Consider the following 21,783-nt stretch of genomic DNA (forward strand, 5'->3'; position numbering starts at 1 on the left):
TAAGGCTTCCACTAGCGTAATGGCGATATATGGGAGTAGTGCTAGGATTATAGCCTTAAAAACCTAGAGGTCACATGAGTCATATTCACATTAACCTCACTAAAATACTGTTGTTCCCAATTTTTTTTAGCAAACCTGTCTTTCCTTTGAAAAAAAGTGTGTACTAACACAACCAGGAAGTCTCTTCTTTTCACCTGCAGCATTCTGAACACAAAGCACACATAAAGCACAGTATTGCAGTGGTATAATCAGAATGCACCGTTTTAATATCCAATCTATTTTTGTATTTAAAGCAAATACGTAAAGGCCTAAACTATTTTTCTACATATTGGAATAAGCTCTACAGTATATAAAGCTTGTTTGCACTAGTATCCCCCCCACACTTTTAACAGTATTTTTTTTTGCAGTATTCCAAAACCTATTCCTAGACAATCTTTAAAAATGTTGCTTAATTGTAGTGGAACTTTGCAAGCACAAGAACACTGGCACAAAAAGGCACACATCTAAAAAGCCCCTGTGTGTTATGTGGTAATCTGGACATGTTCCATTTATATCACTGAATTATTCTTGATTTCCTCCCATCTCTGCACCCTGAATTAATTTCACTCTCATTTTTTTCTGAGATTAATATACTATGTATATGAGAGTATATTTTCTGGTTAAATATTTATATACCATACACAATCATGATTTCTTATTTTTAAAAAAATGTTAGTTTTCCTGGGGTTTTTTTAATATACAAAATATGCACACACCACTGCCCTTACTGTACTGGCAAAGCCTTTCCTCTTGTACATACATGCATGCGAATACACACACAACATAGGCTAAAGTCATCATCAGTTAAAAGCAGGTATGTTCCTACCCAACTACTAAAGGAGAAACTGTGAAATCTAATGCCCAAATCTAGGTAGCAGCTGCATTACACTCAGTGTATTACTTGAAGAAAAAAAGTTACTTGAAAATATTATTTTGCAGCAAAAGCACAAAATCTCAAGCAGTTTGCTATATGGGGGAGTCAATCACCCAGGTATTTCACCTTTTCCTCTTATCCCTGAGAAAAAGTGTGTCCTCCTTATCTAGTAAAAGATCTGTGAACCTCATGAGGCATCTGTTATCATGAGCTTTTTAATCAGTGAAAGTGCTGGACAGGCTTTTCCTCCAATATCTGTAAGAGAATGTGTCAGAAAATTTAAATATATTTTATTAAGACAGTGGCTGCAGCAGATGACCACGCTGGGATCATTTTCAATGGTCCCTCCAATTCAAAGCAGTGTTTGCTTCTCCAACTTTGGGGAAAATATATCCAACATTTTGCTTTGGAAACAAATTTAAGATAGGAGATATTCTACCAATGCAAAAAGGATTTAACAGTTTGCAACTGCAGTCAGTGCAATTTTCTTGTAAGACAACACCCATTTCTTTTGTACTAAATACTCTACACTTGTCCTGGAGTTTCCCCACAACATGGCAGGGAAGTGGTAGAGAATATATACATGAAAGGCCAGCCAGCAATTTGATATTAGAAATATATTCAACAATACATACCTCAGATTTAGACTTAAATTTGGTGTGGATTAAGGAGTGCACCCCTGCTGAAACACATTGACAATTCCATTTTTCATTCAGCCACAAACAGCATACATATTTCAAGCCTTCATCATATGCTAGTCCTTTTCTTTTTGTCATAAAACAAATACAAATAAATACATTTAATATAAGTTATTGTGTCCCAGTTTGGGGAGTGGTTCAACAATGGCATTTTCTATGTTTTTAACAGTTCTCCTTTTTATATGTAAGCTGCCTTGAGCCCTGTCAGGAAAAAGTCTAAAGAAATATATCAGAAGAAGGAAAGGTAGATTGGATTTCATATTTCTTGCATTGTTTTCATTCGAGCAACCTGAGAACTGAACGAAAGGTAGCAGTAGGAAAAAGATAGGGAGTCCTATCTCACAAGTCAATTTAATGACTGTGCAAAAGAACTAGCGCCACATTTCTCTCTCCTTCCCCAAAAAAATCTGTCCTATCTACTCTGAAATTCTGTGTAGTCCCCTTGCCTATGCAACAACAGCCCAAGCAGATTTGCATCTCAGTATACATACAGATTCAGGGCCATTAGGTGTACATAGCTACTTAAATAAAAATGGAGCTGAATATGTTGATAAGCATGCATTTATGAAACTAGGAACAACTGCATTGTTTTTAGCAACTGTTTACAATGATGGATTACCGAAAGACACAAACTATCCATAACCCATACAGCAAGTAACAGATTCCCAAAAGTTACTTAAATGCCAAAAAGTAGATCTTTAGAAATGCTATATGAGGTTTTGTGTGTCAATACAATTTATGTTTTTTTAATGAAAGCTTTACCCTTCGTGTTTTATTCTTGAGTCTGTAATTCATAAATGACTATTTCAGTACTTTAATCACATATTTGATTTCCTGAAGCCTGTTTGAATGTACAAGTCATGGAAATACCACTTCAACAAATCATTTAAAACCACTGTATGTATGTAGCAGGAAAAAATTTCTGCAGCAGCTCTCTCAGCTATCATTTGTTGTAATATTTTTTTATTACTTTGAGCTTGGTTTTTTTTTGGCTTATGTTCAAGATTTGTTTATGGCTTTATAAATAAAGTAATCTACCAGATTGCCCATTCAAAAACAGGCAACTGGAGACTATAATTCTACAAAATGGACTGTTATGTTTTCCCTTGCTTGGTATACCTTCTCTATCTTTCCCAGATGAACCGGTAAATATGCTCTCTAAATATGGGGTGCAGACTGAGTAAAGAAAGCCAGGCTACAATGATGTGGAGTCTCATTAAGGGGGCAAACCCACAATTGCTTAGCAATGGTGATGTAGACCTTTTTCAGCAGTAGTAATTAAGGATTGCATCCAACTACCGGTAAGTCATTGCATGAGTGGAACCTCTCCTCCCTGCCTCCACACATGCCCTTCAGACTGTCTCTGGGGGAGCGCAGAGACGTTCTTTTGCACAAGTGGAAATTGTTCTACCCATGCAATGCGTTAGCTGAATTAAACTCCTGGAACTTAATTTAAAACACAGCATGCTAAGGCATTATCTTTAAGAGCAATATGTGTTAACAGCCACAATCCAAAGTCCACAAAATAATAATGTTAAGCACACCTCTTATGACCAAAGTTGCAACTATTTTATTGTGACTATTTCACAGTACTCACCTTCTCAGGTTAAGCTAGAAAACAAACACCACACACTTCTCTCTCTCAAAGTGCAGGCTACCTGGCATATTCAGAACTGTGCCCTTCTAGCCTTGCAGAATGTTTTCGCAGGCAGTATACCAAATAGTTCTCCTTCAGTCAACAGCAAGGAGACATTTTTCTACTTGAAATATCACAAGAGTACAAAGCGTATTCTTTAGCCTGCTGGAGCAAATATATTGTTTACTCCATAACCATCCGAAAGTACTTCGCATGGTCAGGCTTTTAGATGCTCTCTAACCCACGGTGGGTGCAGGTGGCGCTGTGGGTTAAACCACAGAGCCAACGGCTTGCTGATCAGAAGGTCGGTGGTTTGAATCTCCGCGATGGGGTGAGCTCCCGTTGCTTGGTTCCAGCTCCTGCCCACCTAGCAGTTCGAAAGCACGTCAAAGTGCAAGTAGATAAATAGGTACTGCTCTGGCAGGAAGGTAAATGGCGTTTCCGTGCGCTGCTCTGGTTCGCCAGAAGCGGCTTTGTCATGCTGGCCACATGACCCAGCAGCTGTAAGCCAGCTCCCTCGGCCAGTAACGCAAGATGAGCGGCACAACCAGAGAGTCAGACACGACTGGACCTAGTGGTCAGGGGTCCCTTTACCTTTAACCCACACTAGCATCAAAGTTCTTCACAACCAAAGAGAAGAAGGCAACACTAACTGGAACTAGAAACACTGAAAATGTCTGGCTTAATCCCACGCTCTGTACCACAGAGTCCTTTAGAGGTTAAAGGGAGATGCTGCCAACATGTCAAAGGCAGATTTTCTATTATCTTACCTTCTTGACTCTCTGGATAGTCAATTCTTTACCCCCTCCCCTCCAATGTTTACAGATAACAAGGCAGAGAAATGGCTCACTTCTTTAATCAGACAACAGTGAAGGGATAGAAGGTACTCACTGCATTGCATATTATAGGATGATTTCAAAGAGACACAACCTGGATAGGGGATTAGTTGAGGCCTCTGCTCTCAAATTCTGAAGGGAGAGTGTAAGTGCTGGAACTTTCAACATTATGCCCTGCTAGAAGACAACAAGTGTGTTTGAAACCCCCACTGGGAATTCTGATGATAGTTGGCCAGTTCTTGCGCTTCTGGGTTCAAGATCTCCCTTCCACCAAAACTATCTGGATGACAAGAGCAGTGACCTTGACAGAAACTCTAGGCAAATGAGAAGTGTCAAGTATTTCCCTGGCATCAGTCCCTGTCTGACATATTTTCCCCCTGCCATGCTCACAAGACCCAGGGTTATCCTTAACCTGGAACAGCTAGTTCTTTCCAAAACCCATGCATCTTGAGCAACATCATCATGAGTCATAGGAACATTTGAGTTCTTTCCTTCCCACAGACTTCCACAAAAGACAACCATCCCCACCCTGAGGTAGATCCCAGTAATTAAAACTGGTAGAATATTGGACTTTTTCATGCAATCCAGTGCTGGACTCAGCGGTTGAGCAAGTGCAATTGGAGACTTGATCCTGGAAAATGAAAAGTAAGCATATGCAGTTTGATTACTTTAAAAGACACAGGGTTATAGGCATAAAAGACTGGAAATGGAGATGTTTTGATGAACCACTGGGGTTGGGTTTAAGCAAGAGGACTACTTGAATATTTCAGCATTCATGTACTGGTAACTGAAGCCCATCTTTTGCAACCCCTTTTTCTCCTGACTATTTCTTCTGAAGATGGCAGCTGGCGCTATCAAGTATACAATCATTTCATGTTAACAGCTTGTAAAGTTGTGGAGCAATATGCACATTGGTTGCCATGCATGTTTCAATTTTAACTGCCTCATTTAACTCCAGGTATCTTATTCTGTATAGAACTCAAAGGTCACCACTGATCTTTGAAGTGAAGTATATTTATTAGGGTTTTGTTCTATGCTAGTGTGTATACAGAAAATGGAATGCAATACAAGCCAAGGGGATGCCTCAATGCTTAGTACATACGAACATCCTAATTCCTACAGGGGAACTGTAGAAACTGAAAAAAGACTTACTTGCAAGTCGTTTTTTCCCCTAAACAACCATCAAATGGCACAACACCAGTATCCTACTGTGTATGCACAGTGACAAGTCACTGCAATCTGACTTCATGTACAACACTGCAGACTTAAGATTTTCACAGAGTAAGGTATTTTTTAAAAACTACAGGAAAATGCTTGCCTAAACATGTACTATCCAAGGAATTTTAGCTTTGGTAATCTCTTTTGATCACACAGTGCGATTTAATCTGCTGGTTCGGGGGACTAAGCAACTGGCTGTGATTTCCAGAAAGAAGCAGGATCTTTGTTATCTGGCAAAAAATGCGTTTAACTGTCTACCTCTAACGGCCTGGATCAATTCTACATTACGCCACTAGAACTGACCCTTAGCTAACAAAACCAACATGGTTTGTGGCAATTGTCACCTGTCCTCAACAAAAAAAGGTGTAGAATTTGAAGAAACAATTATTGCAACTGGTTTTTCAAGACTTCCCATTGTTCTATGAAGCCATTAGGATGTGAATGAAAACAGGCTTCATTAATTGTGTTTCAGAAAACTTTTGCAATTGATTTTATTTACAGTGCCAGAGGTTGCTGGATTTCTGACATCCTATATATTTTTAATGATACAGTGACACATTTAAAAGCATGGAAAGGCTAGCTTGCGGTTCGAATTGCCATTTGGAGTCCACACTTAGTTTAGTTTTATTGGTATCAGGGAAAAAGTAAGGGGACATTGGATTACACTGGTAGAAACTCAGCCAAAAGGATTTAAATCTATATTCAAATATTACACATGCAAAGAGAACACCACCCTACAAGAACAACTTCATTTGCTGCTGCATTTGTCTAATATTAACAGTTATAAACAGAGCAGTGCAACTGGTATTTGGAACGATCCTTACAGTGTCAGTTGTCAGGCACAAGACTTCACTTTTCTTCACACCACTGGTTTTCTTTGCGTACCTAAAAATCAAGACAGCCTTTATTACATTCATAGTACTTAAGGATTCTGAAAGAGTGCAAAGCAAAGGAAATGGTACTCATGTCTGAAACCAAGGGAATGGTATTTATTTCCTATTGAGGCAATTTCCATACAGGCTTATCAGGCATGTGGGCAGGAGCACCATGCAAAAGTGTGAAGGAAAACTTAGTCACATGCATGGCATGTCTCTCCTATGGCACATCTTAGCTTCACATAACAAGCTTTGAGCAAGTACCTTATCTTTGTGAGGATCATTATGACAAAGATCCAGAATCCTAAGTGAGACTACAATAATTGGGATAGAATGTCACACAGAGACCAGCACCAGTGATTTGTTGCTCAACAGATGAGATCATGTATCTTCGAAGGACTAAGAAAGAATGAGTAGTACAGATCCTGTTTTATGCAGAGCAGCTAAATTCAAGGTACAAACTATGGTATACCTGGGCTTCTTCTTCTTCAGTGAAGTCATTCTTGATATTGAAGGTCTTGCGGATTTCTTCTGGTGTTTTTCCCTTAATCATATTTGCAACTGTCTTGCACGTCACATCAAGTAAGCCTTTGATGTCTAAGTAGTTTGCAGCCTTTAGGGGGGGGAAAGACCAATTTAATGTCTTGTGCTCAATGCAATACCACCAAAATATACTACACTGTCAGAGGTTTTTATTTATATAAAGTAACAGCCAATAACAAAGACATATCCTATTTCATTGTAATTTACTTATTTGCATGATATTACAGTAAGATGTCTGGTTTTTTGTTTTTGTTTATACTCAAGATAACTTTATTGATACTTTTTTGTTTAGCATTTACAAGGACCGTTAATTAAGCCAGGCTGGGGGACCCCAGGTGCTGAACTGTTATTAAATCTCTATCTTGCCTTTCCACTCAAGGACCCTAGGGTGCCAAATAATAAAACAGCAAAATGATACAATTTTAAGAAATTAAAAGTATATCAAACATCTTAAGAACAGTCACATACCACAGCTATTAATTTCAATGTTACCGCAAATTGTCTTTCAGCTATCAAATGCCCAGGTGAACATAAATGTTTTTAAATTTCCCTTGAATATTGATAAGGAAGAAACTGTTAAATTTCTATATCCTCACTGTGCAGTCACAAGACTGTTTTTACATTCCAGCATGGACTGTTGGGATCATGGGGAATGGATGTTACTGTAACTGGTTTCCTGTTGTTGTCTCTTTTTCTTTGGACATGTTTTTTACTCTGTCTTTGTAGTTAGTAATAAAAGTAGATAGTAGCACAAACCTTGGCCTCATTCCGTTTTTAAGTGACTCTGCAAGATATCGGAAGAATGTGCTCAGTGTCTAAGCTAAGGCACGGGTCATTAAACATCGAGGTCTCTGCTTCGGAACTGCCTGACGGAAGACAGGCTGGAAACGTTCCTGCGTTATGCCTGGGGGGTCGTCCTCCCCCCCCCCCGGACGTCCCAACAGAAACAACTCACCAAGGAGGGCATTGGACAACAGTTACCAAGAAGGCGCCACAGGTCAGTGCTCATCTAGCAGCATCAACATGTCAATCATAAGGTTCAATATGGTTGATACTGGGGAGATGCATTTTGGCTACTCGAGTCCCAATCAGATTAGGGCCTTCTAAACTAGCCTGTCACCTTGAATTGGGCTTGGTAGCTCACTGGCAGTCAGTGCATCATTTTCTAGATCAGTGACACATTGTCCCATCAGGATGTCCCTTTCATAACTTCAATCACTCTAGTCACTGAGAGGTCCAGCACACTCTCCCTTTCCAGCTCCCAGCGTAAGTCATCCACCAAGGGACCCAAAGCCATTTCATTCCCATAACCAGGCCTGAATCCAGATTGAAATGGATCTAGATAATCCATCTCATCCAATAACTCTTGAGGCTGAAAAGCCACCAGATGCTCCAGCACCTTGTCCAAGAATGGAATATTTGAGACTGGCTAATAATTATCCAGAATAGTGGGACTCCAGGAGGGCTTTTTCAGCAAAGGTCTTACCACTTAGGCAGGTTGAAACCTCACCTTGCTGAAGCGTTGTTCACCTTTCCCTTACCCACTCAGCATTTCCTCCCACCTGGCTACTCTTATAAGCCAGGAAGGACAAGGACCCAGCAAACATGTGGTGGACTCTCACTTCTCCAAAACAAAACATATTAGAAATTTCTATAATACCTTGTAATATTCTATTGATCTACAAAGTTCATTACAACAACACCTGGCACCATCTGAATATACAAAACCAACCTACCAGGATAAGTTCAAAGAGAGTTCCTTGGTCTACTTTAAGAAATTCTTGGTCCCACACAGGGATGTCATCTGTTCGTTTCTCTTTGTTTTCATCATCCTCAGGTGGAGGTGGGTCATCTTTATGGTGGGTGCACCACTGGATTACCTTAAGGAATTAGAGTAAAGTAGCTTATGAAAGATCTTCATATTTGTTTATTTAGTCTAAAATAAACATTTGTTCTTAAAACTGCAAGCAAATTAGTTTTGTCAGTGTTCAGGGATCTTTTTGCACAGTCACTACTTAATACAATAACACAGAAAACTGTTAAAACATTCATCTTTTCTGGAAATTTTACTAATTTAAACTAAACATCCTGCCATTTTTAAGCATACCACCAGCTGCTCATAATTATCTCAATACAAACCTTTTGGGGGGGAGAGAATTGACAGTAGCATAATCTCAAAACACAGCCTGCAAACACTGTAAACAAGATTTCACATACTTAATACTGAACTGCTTTCTCACATTTCAATCTTCTGATGCATTTTAGTAATTTTAAACTGACAGAACTACTGTAAAGATTAAGTGGAAAGAGGCAACAAATAAGTCAAACAGAATGAAAATTTGAAAAGACTGGCTCACAAATGTTGCCTTATCTGAAACCAGTTAAATCCTAAAACATTTATACATGCTTAAACTGTCAATATCATAATGCTGTTATACAAATCTATGATGCAACCTCATTTCAAACACTGCATACACTTCTAGTCACCTCACCTAAAAAAAAAGGTACTGTCACGCTGGAAATGGTTCAAAAAAAAGGCAAACAAAATTATCAGGGGGCTGGATTAACTCACCTATGAGGAAAGGTGGAACTTGTGTGGATTTTTAGTTTAGAGAAAAGGTTAGGTAAAGTAAGGGGAGACATGACAGACATGGCATGGAGAAAGTGGGCAGGGAGAAGTTTCTCTCTCTCATATTACTAGAAATAGGGGCGATTCAGTGAAGCTGTATGCTTGAAGATCCGGACCAGACAAAATAAAGTACAGTGGTACCTTGGTTTAAGAACAGCTTAAGAACGCTGCAAATCCAGAAGTAGGTGTTTTGGTTTGTGAGCTTTGCCTTGGAAGCAGTAGTTCTGTCGAGTGTGTTCCATTTGTAAACTGAGCCCCCCGCTGCTATGGGAAAGCACACCTTGGTTTAAGAACGCTTTGGTTTAAGAATGGACGTCTGGAACAGATTAAGTTCGTAAACCAAGGTACCACTGTATTTCTTTACACAGCACACAGTTAAGCTACACAATTCACTTTCACAAGATGAAGTGATAGCTGGCAATTTGAAAGGCTTTTAAAACAGGATTTGACAAATTAAATGTATGATAAGGCCACAGTGGCTATTTTTTACCTCCACTGTCAGAGGTAGTATGCCTCTGAATAAAATTTGCATGGAATCACAAATGAGCACTGTTGTACTCGGGTCCTGTCTGTAGCCCTCCCATGGGCATCTGGCTGGCTACTGTAGAGAACCACATGTTGAACTATGCAGGCCACTGGCCTGATCCAGCAGAGCTCTAATATTCAAAACTGCACATGAAACGCTACCCAGAAGAATCAGAGGCTTCCTGCTTCAGGCTTTGCCATCCAAAATGTGGTATGTGGTAGAACTGAGTAAAAGACAAGTAACAGAGGGGGTGGGGTCAGCAAGAATGGCCCTGTTCTTCCTCCCTCCATGCAATTGGAATTGTATGAGGTTGCTCACACAGAATAATGCAAATATACACTCTGTCGTGTATAGGGAAGATGGCAACAAGTACGGCTGCTTAGAATGGCACAGAAATGTAAGATGAACAGTTAAGTCACATATAGCAACTAAAAGGTTCGTGTGTATGCTCCATGCAATAAAAATGGATGCACTATCTGAATGTAGTATTGTGTTATCCCAAATAAAAATATAACCAAATTTTCCCAGCACTGGATATACTTCTCACAATAGAAGAACCATTTTCAGAAAAGATGACTATACTGCATACAGCAAGGTTGAGTCTGAAAGCTCATGTTACCAAAACAAAAATCATGTTCAACATTACCTTTTTTAATATAGCTGCATTAACGTTTGGAAGAGGGACAGGATCATCATCCCCTTCATCATCCATTCCCAAATCTGAGAATAGGAAAAAAACAAGTAATTTACATAGCCAGAACCTCTACATTTGTAAAAAGGCACCTTCTACTGCAATAAAGGTACATTCAGATCCTGTTCTTGACTAAAATATACTCTTTTCCAACATGTAACTTATGCAAAATGCACAGGCTACACAATGCAAATTATTAATAAACTGATTCTATTTGTATTCAAGACTGATTTTTGTTAGAAGTAATGCTAGCCCATATTGCCTAACTCCTGCTCAAGGGAGGACATATTCCTGAGCTGAAGTATTAAAAAAGATGGTCAGGCCATCTAATCTTTTCTTGAAGATTTCCAAGAAATTAATATTCACACTCTCTCTAGGCAACTGATAGAAGAGCTGACTTACTTGAGAGGCCTACAGCCGATATTTTGGCTGGTAAATTCCCCATAGTCTGATCATATGCATATATGAAGCAAGCATTCTAGTTCAATGTGCACAGAACTGCAGTCTTAAGTTGTTTGCCTTTGCCACTATCTTGTGTTTTGTCTGGTAGGGAAAGGAAGAACCTGATCTTCTACTCTACTTCCTCACTCGTGGAATTCACACAGTTCTCAGCCAATAAGCCATTTTGTCTATTGCTGCTGCCACCTTGACAGAGGTTGCTACCTTAGCAAGTAAGTGTCTTTGTGAAGGTCCTTAGCAGTTGACACTAACAGACCAACTGGTGAACATGAACTTCTGCTTCTTCGACTCCCAGGCAGAAAGAGAGTCAATGTGTGTTTATAATACAAATGAATGCATCAACCTGTACCCACCACAAAGAAGTAAATCCACATGGAAGGACTCCATGGAACTTACTTACAAGAATGTGTATCATCAGACTGTAAAAAAAAGTATGTTCCTCTGTCCTGATCTGCCTCTCCTTCCCCAGCTACTAGCACACATTGACTGTGTGAAGATTCACCACCACCACAAGGGTAACGTACTGCATAAACAGTAAGGAGCCCCAAAGATTCCATTTGGTCTAGTTTCTGATTCACAACCTAAGTCCCTGATCCTAAGCACTTCAACCACAAAGACTGATTGATTTCCCCCAGGCAAATCAGCACACATGCAAATAGCCCTTTAAGCCCTTCTTCAATGTTCACTCCCCTTTCATACCATAAAATGATCTGTGCACAAAAGAAGAACCTCAGCCTTCTGTTGCTCTTCCATTTGTGCATAGTAGCCAATACAGAAGTACCTCTTAAAGCTCTTATGTACACCAATGAACCCAATTCATTCAGAGTATGACTGACAGACACACACACACACACACACACACACACCGTTAACAGTTTCAACTTCAGGAAATATGGCATGCCCTTTGGTAAAATCAGAGCTGCTGTTTAGCTTGTGAAGTACTTTTATCAATGCATAATTGCCATATTAGAACTTAACAGAGAACAGACTGCTATGAAGTAAATACAGTAAAATCATTTTTAAAAGCTTGCCAAGCTGCTACATCTCAGAACTCACATCAACGTGGATACACATGCAGCATCTTTATGCTCTATTGAGTTAAACCAAACATGTTTGGTTTAACTCTATTGAGTTAAACCAAACATGGAGCAATGGCTGACACAATGTCCCAATCATGATTAATGCAATCTAAAATCTAGAAGATAATCACATGAGCATGATCTTTGGGGGGGGGGCACATGTTCAATTTTGTGGTAACTTCAGATAGCAGGTCATAAGCATTTGGTTAGATTAAGAGCTTAAGAATAGATCAATGTGAACCACTGATTATTAAAAGACAGACGTTAAGCTGCACCATTACTTGATGGATTTATCTGTTTTACAGCAACTGTGTACTGCCCTAAAATAGCAGCAAAAAGAACAAGGCATTAATGTTGGCACAGCAGTGCCAACTCAGGAGTTCAATGCCTTTCAAGAATACTTTAGAAATTTTTAACACATTTCCTATGTTTTTAGTTACCCTATTACCAAGATTATCTGGGCAACAGCAGCTCTTTCCCCCTTAAGAGTCACAAAAAACACCAACTATGTGGAATGCGTCTCTTGAAGACTACAGTATGTTGAAATAGCAAGACACTCCTAAGGTCTTACCAGCATCTTCTGATATGTACCTTTGTATGGACTAACATACCTAGCAGCAATGGGGAAATATAAAAATACAAATTCTCTATGAAAAATCCCACAAACTCAGAAATAGAAACAGAGCTAACAGAAAATATTGGGAAACAGTCCATAACACTGTTGGATCCCTGTTTCTAAGGATTATAAACAGTTTGCTTTACATAAAAGCCATATGGTTAAGTTCCATGGCTCCCTTTTAATTTGCTGGCAGTCAGAATTAAGCTTTCATCCTGCAAAATTTAATTGCTTCCAGCTCACAATTCCAGCTATCCACTCAAATATGTACTATCACTTTACAAAGGCTCAGCCATAACTGGAACAAGCATGGTGAACACCCACTACGTCCTAAACAAAAGCTTTGTTATTAAGTGTTGAAAAATCTGCTGTGTTGAGCTTTGAAATAACTCTTCTTCTTCTCCATGATACACTCCTGAGTACATATACAGTTCCAGTCCCAGCTAAAAACATGATCTCCTCAAGCTCTATCAGATATGTGGCATCCAGTTTTAATGTCTCGTATTCCTATGACTGTTTTTCCACTCCTTTGAAGATCTGCTCCCTAGTTAAATCAATCTAATTTGACATAGAAGATTGCCTCTGAATGATTAGTAAGTTTTAATTTCATATTTTACTGCACGTGGGAATCCCTTTATGAATTTAGCTGAAACATACGTCACCCATCTTCATAACAGCTTTTGAACCAATGCATAAACAGAAGTCTGCATTCAAAAGCTCTGATTAGAAGTTGAAGAATCCAAACCAAATGGCCACATTTGCTTCCAGTACCCTGAAGGTAGAGGATAGGTGACTGCCATGTCATGGTAGCCATGTGGTAGTGCCTGCGAACAGCTGTTTTACTTCAAAATCATAGAAGAAACTGCTCAGACTTAAAAGCCATTACACTAACGGCCCTCATCACATCCTGTAGTCCTATTAATTATGTTATGTGAATTAGTACTTCTGCCAGTCCTGAAGCTACTGCCAATCAATTTTGGAATGACCCTCCCCCAAAGATCCACAATTGAGAGAAGACAATTTCCCCCTTTCTCTCAAATTATTCTTAATTTTACAAACGTCTATCGCACCTACTCCAAGCAAAAGACATAACTAGTATGCTTAGAGTTTTTCAGTATAATTTTAAAACTACCAAGAATGGCAAAGGCTTCCTGATTAGTCTCTGCATGACCAAAGCAGTTTGGTTACCTCAGCTACGCAGCTTGCAGGCCCAGGTCTTCCCCCAGCCATGGAGCTAGGTGGTATGTAATTGCTCAGAGAATCCCCAACCATCTCTGCAGCTCCAAGGTTTGGGAGGAAGACTGAGGCACCACAAAAAAAATAGTAGTTAAGAATACAGTATACCCCATTTCTAAAGTTCAGTTTTCTGCTCCCTTATGACTGCTGGTGAAGGAAACCTTTAGCAATATCAAATGCAAAGTAGTAATTGGAAAAACTGGAACAGTTAACTACAAATTTACTAGGGAGCTACATACTTACACCAAAAACAAAAGGGAGGCTTTGGAACCTATTTTATCATGGACTAGAGTCCACATCATCCAATGTAGATTCTGGGTTATGAACACACACAAAATGGTTTACTGGACAAAAAAATGCCATGAATAGAAAGTGGTTCCAGTCTGACATTTCTACAGTGGTTAAATATGTCCTGTAAAGGTAGTGAAGCCACGGCCTATAAGCCACATCTGGCTTATAAAAACAATAATTTTATTATTTATATGCCACCCATCTGACTGGGTTGCCCCAGCGAATCTGGGCAGTTCCCCACCAAATATTAAAAACACAATCAAACATAAAACATTAAAAACTTCCCTTCTGGCGTTCCCCCTCCCCACCCCCCCGTGCCTCTACTTCTTGCATTAACTTATTTGCAAGCAGACCCTTCTTCCTCTGGAGCAGCACCTCTGCTAGAAAGTCTCAGCATGCAGGGTACAAGCCTTTCTGCACACTAAGACCATCTAGCAATGCTAAGAGAGATGAGCCAATTTTTGGAGGCTTTCATCCCCAGCATTGGGCTAGGTGGTGAAGTTCCTAGCCCAGCACTGCAATGGGGAGGAGAGGAAATGCAGTCTCTTGCTCTTCAGTGACCCACTATGGAAATCAAGAGATGGACTTTCCTATCATCTGTATAATAGCAGGGAAATGATGAAACTGTCTATGCTCTTCAGAAAGACAAAAGGAGTGAGAGTGAAGGGTGTGAGAGAGAAGGGAGTTGTGCACCTGCATGTGTGGCAAGTGAATGTGCTCTGTGTGGGGGCTGTTATATGCTGTGAAAGCCTGTGTGCATAGGGAGGTGCTGTATGTATTCACATTGGTCACAACGACCTCCAGCGTGAGACCCCCTGAGGGACTTCCTATGTAGCACTTGTGGGAAAGGAAAAAAAAGGGTTAGTTGCACTCGTGTGCACGATGCACAGGGGCTGAAATATTGTATGGCCTAAATAGATTTACCTTTATGTATCTCAAGATTTCCAGGTATGATTTCCATAGTTACTTCATGTTAAGATAAGAATTAATCTATTCCTGGTATGCAGCAACCGTCTTCAGACCCACGCATTCCAAGTTACGTATATTCATGCTTCCCTTACCTTCCAACATTGTCTTGATGGTTACAGACTGCTTTGCAATTTCAACATCGACCTCAAATATTTCTCCATCAGAACTCTGCAGTTTAATTGAAGGCATCTACGGTGGGAAAAGATAGTTAATGTTAGCTACATTTTAAATAATAAAAAGCTACAAAATTATTTTTATGTTGCAATGGATGGATCTTTGAATGAAGTGGTATACAAATTTAATAATAAAATAATTTGCTTGTAGGACAGTTTTGTTACACAGTGCATCTTCTACTGAAAAACAAGATTACACGGAAAGGGAAATAAATTTTGTCTCTGTATTGCAGAAGGGAGCTGACCAGAAGATTGCTAAGATCACCACACACATTAACGGCTAGAAAGAAATTTGAACTGGTTGCAGCTCACCTTTTGCCCTTGCAGTAGTTCAACATTTGGTTTTGTAAAAATGTCTTCTCAGTTGCCAGAATATGCAATACTAAGTAGGTTATTTAATCAAGTACTGAAAGTATTGTTTAATCGGGATCTCAAGTTACATTTGGATAGAAAGTGCAGTATGAAATTGCTTTCATTGAACCTGACCTGTTTGTGCACCACTTTTATTTTTAAAAATACATGCTCAGCCACAAATTTGGAGAACTGCTTGTGTACCTCACCAAAACTTGAATCTCAGCCAGTGTCCTGACTTCTGTTATCTCTAGACTATGTTCTAGGCAAGTTTCCAACATATGATGCTGCACTTTCAAACAACTCCTTAATGCATTTTTGCTTTTAGCACCCAGTGGAAAGAGAAAGGTTTCATTTTTATAACAAAGTGAAAACTGCAAAGTTGCTAGATAGCAAGTAACAGCATTCAAAAAATTCAGCATGTTTTAACCTTTCTGACTTTCAAATTGACTTCTGAAAAAACGCAATTGCGAGAATCACAGGCTATTATTTTTACTATGTAACATCAGAAATATCATTAACAGAATTTTGTTGACAAATTACTGGAAATAAGCTCTATCCCCAAAGTACTGCAGAAAAGTACAGTAAGTTGTGCGCTTACCAGTTAGGTAAGCACATTTTTAAAGAACCTCACCACCCTTTAGTAGCCAATTATTGTAAAATCTCTCACAGAAAGCTGACAGAAAGTAAATCCAGTTTTGGATTGGACTCTGGGGAAAGAACTGCAGACAAGATTTCCTTCATCTCATACAATTGCATTGGTGCACAATGCGTTTTTTCCGTGAGGGAGGCTAATAGTCCACAGATCCAAGACCTGCTCCATGCAGCAATAACCTCCCATTCTATAGGTTTACTGTACCTTCTCAGTACTGCTGATCTTGGCAGCAATCAACTTATCCACTGCATAACATTGAGTACATGCCAAGTGCATCACAAAGTGAAATCTAAATGGCACACAATCTTTTCCAGCTGCTTATCTTCCATAGTTTATTACCGGAATACCTTCATCAGATTTTGAGTTCCAAAATATGAACATGAAGGTCTTGTGCTTCTTTTAAAAGTAAATGTGTCACATACAAACACACTAAGCAATTTAATGACAGCAGAACAAGAGTATACACTTTTGCAACACTACGTATGTCTGAAGCAAATATATATTTAAAAGATAACCCTTCAGAAAACATTTTAAGACTAAGCTAAGTTTTAATTTAAAGACCAATGTATGCATATATACATTTACAGGTAGGTAGCCGTGTTAGTCTGCCATAGTCAAAACAAAATAAAAAATAAAAAATCCTTCTAGTAGCACCTTAGAGACCAACTAAGTTTGTTCTTAGTATGAGCACACGAAAGCTCATACCGAGCACACGAAAGCTCATACCAAGCACACGAAAGCTCATAACAAACTTAGTTGGTCTCTAAGGTGCTACTAGAAGGATTTTTTATTTTTTATTTTGTTTTGCATATATACATGTTACAGGAAGTTGCATCATCAATTTGGTTTGACTACTACTACCAAGTCTATTTTCTAATGTGCCCTTTTAGCTGCTCTAGTTTATTAGAAACATTTTTTTTAAAAGAATGACAGTATTTTGTATGGCTCTTGACTAGCAACAGACTACTGTATTTGTTGTTCAGTCGTGTCCAACTCGTGACCCCATGGACCAGACCACGCCAGGCACCCCTATCCTCCACTGCCTCCCGCAGTTTGGCCAAACTCATGCTAGTCGCTTCGAGAACACTGTCCAACCATCTCACTGTACTGTATAATGCACAGTAAAAAAAAAAAAAAAAGTACCAAGTAGCGGAGAATTGTTGGGGCAAACAAGCATTTGTCATTAAGTGTTTGGTTTTATGCCGGAAGACATTATATATAATTACGCTATTTCTGAATAGTTGTTTTCCTTAATTTCTACCAAAATGCAAGGTTACCAAAGACACTGCATATTATTCTCTCAACTTTGTTATTCTTCCCAGTTCTCCATTTCAGCTATTTAACTATAATTCTAGTTACAATAGAGAAACCATGCAAAAACTGATTTGTGTGGCTTTGTGTACAACGGGTTGGAAAACAACTAATTTATACTGATATTTTAGTATGCGTCTGCTACAAAGTACGCAGTCAGAAGTAGTGGAGAGCAATGCCTCAAAGCTCAGACGATCACACTAAGTGCTCCCCCTGGCCTTTTCCACAGGCTAACTTTGTAAAACAAAAATTCTACAAGCTTCTCTTTACAGACTAGCAGTTTGACCCTGCATTTAACAGAAGAGTCAATCTAAGGGGGGGGGAGCTTTATATCTAAACGGTTGTAAACAGTGATTAATCCTAGCTAGCTGATAAGTCTACCGAAACACAATTTAATTTTTTTTAAAAAAAAGAGTAAGAGAGAATATTGTTTATAAAGCCGTTTCGTGTTGGCAACCAAGCAAAACGGAGAAGCGAGTTCTACATATACAACATGCACAATAAAAAAAATCCCATTTCCACCCTTCTCTCGAGTACTCACATACAGCGGAGGGGATCTGCCCCTTACAAGTCTACATGGGGGGGGGGGGGAGAGAATAGTTCATGCCCCAACATGAACTATTCTGAAAATACAACACACGAAACCGTCTTCTTTTGTTAATGCTTTATTGTGCAAGAACATTAAAAATGGGAGGGAGGGGGGAGAGAGAGAGAAAAAAGAGGCGAAAATGAGAGATAAAAAGAGCCTGTTTTATTGGCTTCAGAGATGTGGGACGCATAAATTTGTGTCGGGGGGGGGAGGTGTGCTTGTCCCCAGGCAATTTACGGGTTACCTTTTCTTCCTCCACAGCACTCTCCAATTCCGCTGCTGGAGGAGCAGGTGGCGGAGACACCCCTTAGCGAGGAGGAGGAGGAGGAGGAGACCGCTCCCTTAGCAACCACCTGCAAATAAAGTCCCTCAGCCCTTCCCTCCGCTGCGGCCTTCCAATCCCGCCTGCTAACTTCTCTGCCTCTCTCTTTTTTTCCTTCCTCGGCTTCCTGCCTCAACTCCCCAGACCCCCCAAACTAAGGAGCGAGGCCTAGACGCAGGCCAGGCCTAGCCCTTACTCACCGTGAGGCAGCAACAGCAGCGGCTCTCGGCCCCTCCCTCTGCGACGCCACCCGAGTGAAACAAGCGAGACTACTAAAGGCGGCTCGCGGCCGTCGCGTCTTATAAGGATAAGGCGGGGCGGGGCCGAATCGACGCGAGGGCCCCTCGGAGCTGCCTCCGCCCCCCATCCTCGCAGAGCACGGGGCTGTCTATGGCAGCGCCTGAACTAAAGCAGACCGGCAAACAGAAAGGGAGATCTCTCTCTATACAGTATATATATATTATGTCGCTCTTTCCCCTCAAAGCTTGCCTCTTCCAACTGGGAGAGCGAGAGAGGCACAGAGAGAAGAGCACAAACTACCACTCCTATGTTAGAGGGGAAGGAGATGGTTAACCTACACGTCGTTTACTGCCTCGGGGGGGGGGTCCTTCAGGCAAAAGCTGAAGCTGCCTTCCTAGGGAACAATCTCATGGCAACGGCCGCCTCACAATGGCGGCGGCGGCGGCGGCGCGCGCAATCAGCGGAAGGACGGCTAGGACGTGCATCGTGCTATTGCTGCGTCTTGGCCCGTCGGCTGGTGCCTTTTGAGGTGAATGAGCTCCGCCAGCTCCTCCGCCAGCTCCACTTCATCATTCTTATTCCCCTGCATTGCGTTCTCCGAACCGTCGGACATCTTGCCCTGGATGCTCCGGCAGCAAAACTCACCCAAGTTCAGACGCTATGCCGTAGCCACACGCTCGCTTACATTGTTCCGAGAATGCGTAAGAAAGAAGTATAACAACGCCTCGAGCATACAAAGTGCTCGTTCAGCAAGTAAGGCGACAAACCTTGAATATGAGGAGTCGAACCTGCGGCCCGCCAGCTGTCTTTTGAACTCAAACCCTCGTCAGTCCCAGCCGGCATGGCCAATGGTTAGGGTCGGGTTGATGGGGAGTTTTAACCCGGCAACAATGTTTCCAAAAGATATACTTCCGAGTAAACGGCGTTGTACTGAAAATCTGCAATCCCAATAAACACAACAGGGCTTCTAAGTAAAGAAGTCTATTATCCGACTCGCAGCGCTGTGTTTTACTTAAAAGCCAAGTCTCCCTAAATTTAGTTGCATAGTATACAACGAAGGCATATTTGTGCGTAAGAGTTATCCCATTTCCTTTTGGGCCAACCTATAGCAGCGTGGACAGTAATATAAGTTACAAAACTACTCCACTGGTTGGGATAAAATGTATTTACCATCAGTCACGGATCTCAAAATGTAATAGCTCTAGAACCCCAAACAGCAGCAGCACGAGGCCAAGCTCTATGTTAACCATACTTTTAAAATGTGTAAGTTGACTGCTCACTTTTGTTTGAAAGAAAAAGCATTCATAACAGCTATCATGGCTTGTCATTATGTTCTGGATCAGGCTATGTTCTGCCTCCACAGTTAAACCTGTATGCTTCTAAATACCAGCTGCTGGAAACCACTGCAAGGGAGAGCACTTTCTTGCTCGAGATCCTGTTTGCTGGCATCCTATAGGTATCTCCACCACTGTGCAGACAGGATGCTGTACTAGATCAGGCACTGGCCTGATCCAGCAGGCTGTTCTAATGTTCTTAACATTCTCCAGTTTGGACTCCTGCCAGTTTATTTCCAAAATCACCTCTACTGCTATTTGGTCCCTAAATGCTGTTTACGATATAGTACAACATCTATGGAGGTAGTTGCCAGGGAAGGGCCAGTTTCCAGCAGAAAACATACAGCTGTGTAATCCAAAGTAAAATCACGTAACAGAGAACAAGCTCTATTAATTTGAGGACTTCCAGAAAAAAAAAGTTTCCACATGCCACTCCCATCTGTAAATATTATGTCTGCAAGCAGTATTGCCTCCGGAAGCTTGTCTTCAGAGTATTTTAAAATAGGGTTTTTTACAAGGACATTTTAACTCTGCTAAGGGTGAATTAAAAACACAGATCCATGTATGGACATTTAAATTAATAAGCCTCTGCTGTTCTCAAAATTATGTAAAATTGTTAGTCCAAAATGAAAATACAGTAGTGGGCAAACTGACCACTGGGGACTGGATTTAATTCTTGATAGTTGTTATATTGGTCACTTTTAACAGCACACTGGGCAGGGAATAAATAAAAAAATATTAGTAGTAGTATGCATGTCTACTACCTTGGCAAGCCCCAACCTTACAAAGTCTCATTTTCAAGGCATACAAATGTAAAATGCAACAAAACACTTCAAGGTGGTATGCTCCTGTTCAGGCTTCTAGCCAGTCAGCTATGGCCTCTTCAAAGAGATTCCCCACTACCATCAGTCAGCATTCCATTGTCACAGGGCAACCGTTCTTCAGTGTGCTGTTTCAGGGTTTTTTTTGGGGGGGTGTTGCACTTCTGAAAACCTTGGTGTTCCCTCAAGGCTGCCAATTCCTCTTGCATGGTATCATTTTGTCTATATAAGGATCCACAGGAGAATGAATTTGCTGTTCATATACAGGATATTCATGGAGTTTATACACACATAACCGATTATCACAGACAGTTTTGCTTGTTTCTAACTTTTTTGTTTTTGTGACCAGCAGTACATTCCATACACACAGTCCTCCTTTAAACAGGCCTATTGTATGTATGTACGCGCACACACACACACACAAAGGAGATGATTGTAATATAATATACCTGAAAACTTGTTGAGTCCCCTTTGTGTTAAAACCTTATAGCAGCTTTAGCTGAAGCAAGCAATTAACAAGGGCCGTTTTTCAAGTAAATCCCACTGCTTGGAATTAAGAAAATGGAGTGAGCTGATTAACTCAGCTCAGTGCTTTACAGCAAAATTAACATCAAATTGGTTACCTTTTAATATATACAATATATTTTCTTGTGTACTGAAGCCACAATTCATACTTTTGTTGCAATCCAGTATGCTAAGATTTATTATTATAAACCAAGTATGTTGCTATTAAATACCAAGCAAAAAGTTTTTATAATAAACCGGCAGGACT

The 21,783-nt window shown here is 40.3% G+C and overlaps 1 protein-coding gene and 1 long non-coding RNA gene across 2 annotated transcripts; both read right to left on the reverse strand.

Moving 5' to 3' along the window:
- Window positions 1-1,107: 1,107 nt before the first annotated feature.
- On the reverse strand, window positions 1,108-2,166 carry LOC117041373. The gene is made up of 2 exons (XR_004425960.1): window positions 1,549-2,166; window positions 1,108-1,168 (listed from the first exon to the last, which is right to left on the reverse strand). It is a non-coding gene; the product is annotated as an uncharacterized LOC117041373 (long non-coding RNA).
- Window positions 2,167-5,765: 3,599 nt separating this feature from the next.
- Window positions 5,766-18,944, reverse strand: SKP1 (S-phase kinase associated protein 1). The gene is made up of 6 exons (XM_033140103.1): window positions 18,817-18,944; window positions 15,308-15,404; window positions 10,521-10,594; window positions 8,456-8,599; window positions 6,649-6,789; window positions 5,766-6,186 (listed from the first exon to the last, which is right to left on the reverse strand). Exons 2-6 carry the CDS (start codon window positions 15,402-15,404, stop codon window positions 6,151-6,153), a joined length of 492 nt encoding a protein of 163 aa, XP_032995994.1. The 5' UTR covers window positions 18,817-18,944; the 3' UTR covers window positions 5,766-6,150.
- Between the last annotated feature and the right edge of the window lie 2,839 nt (window positions 18,945-21,783).

This window comes from Lacerta agilis, chromosome 2 (genome assembly GCF_009819535.1).
Source record: "Lacerta agilis isolate rLacAgi1 chromosome 2, rLacAgi1.pri, whole genome shotgun sequence".
Classification (NCBI taxonomy): Eukaryota; Metazoa; Chordata; class Lepidosauria; order Squamata; family Lacertidae; genus Lacerta; species Lacerta agilis.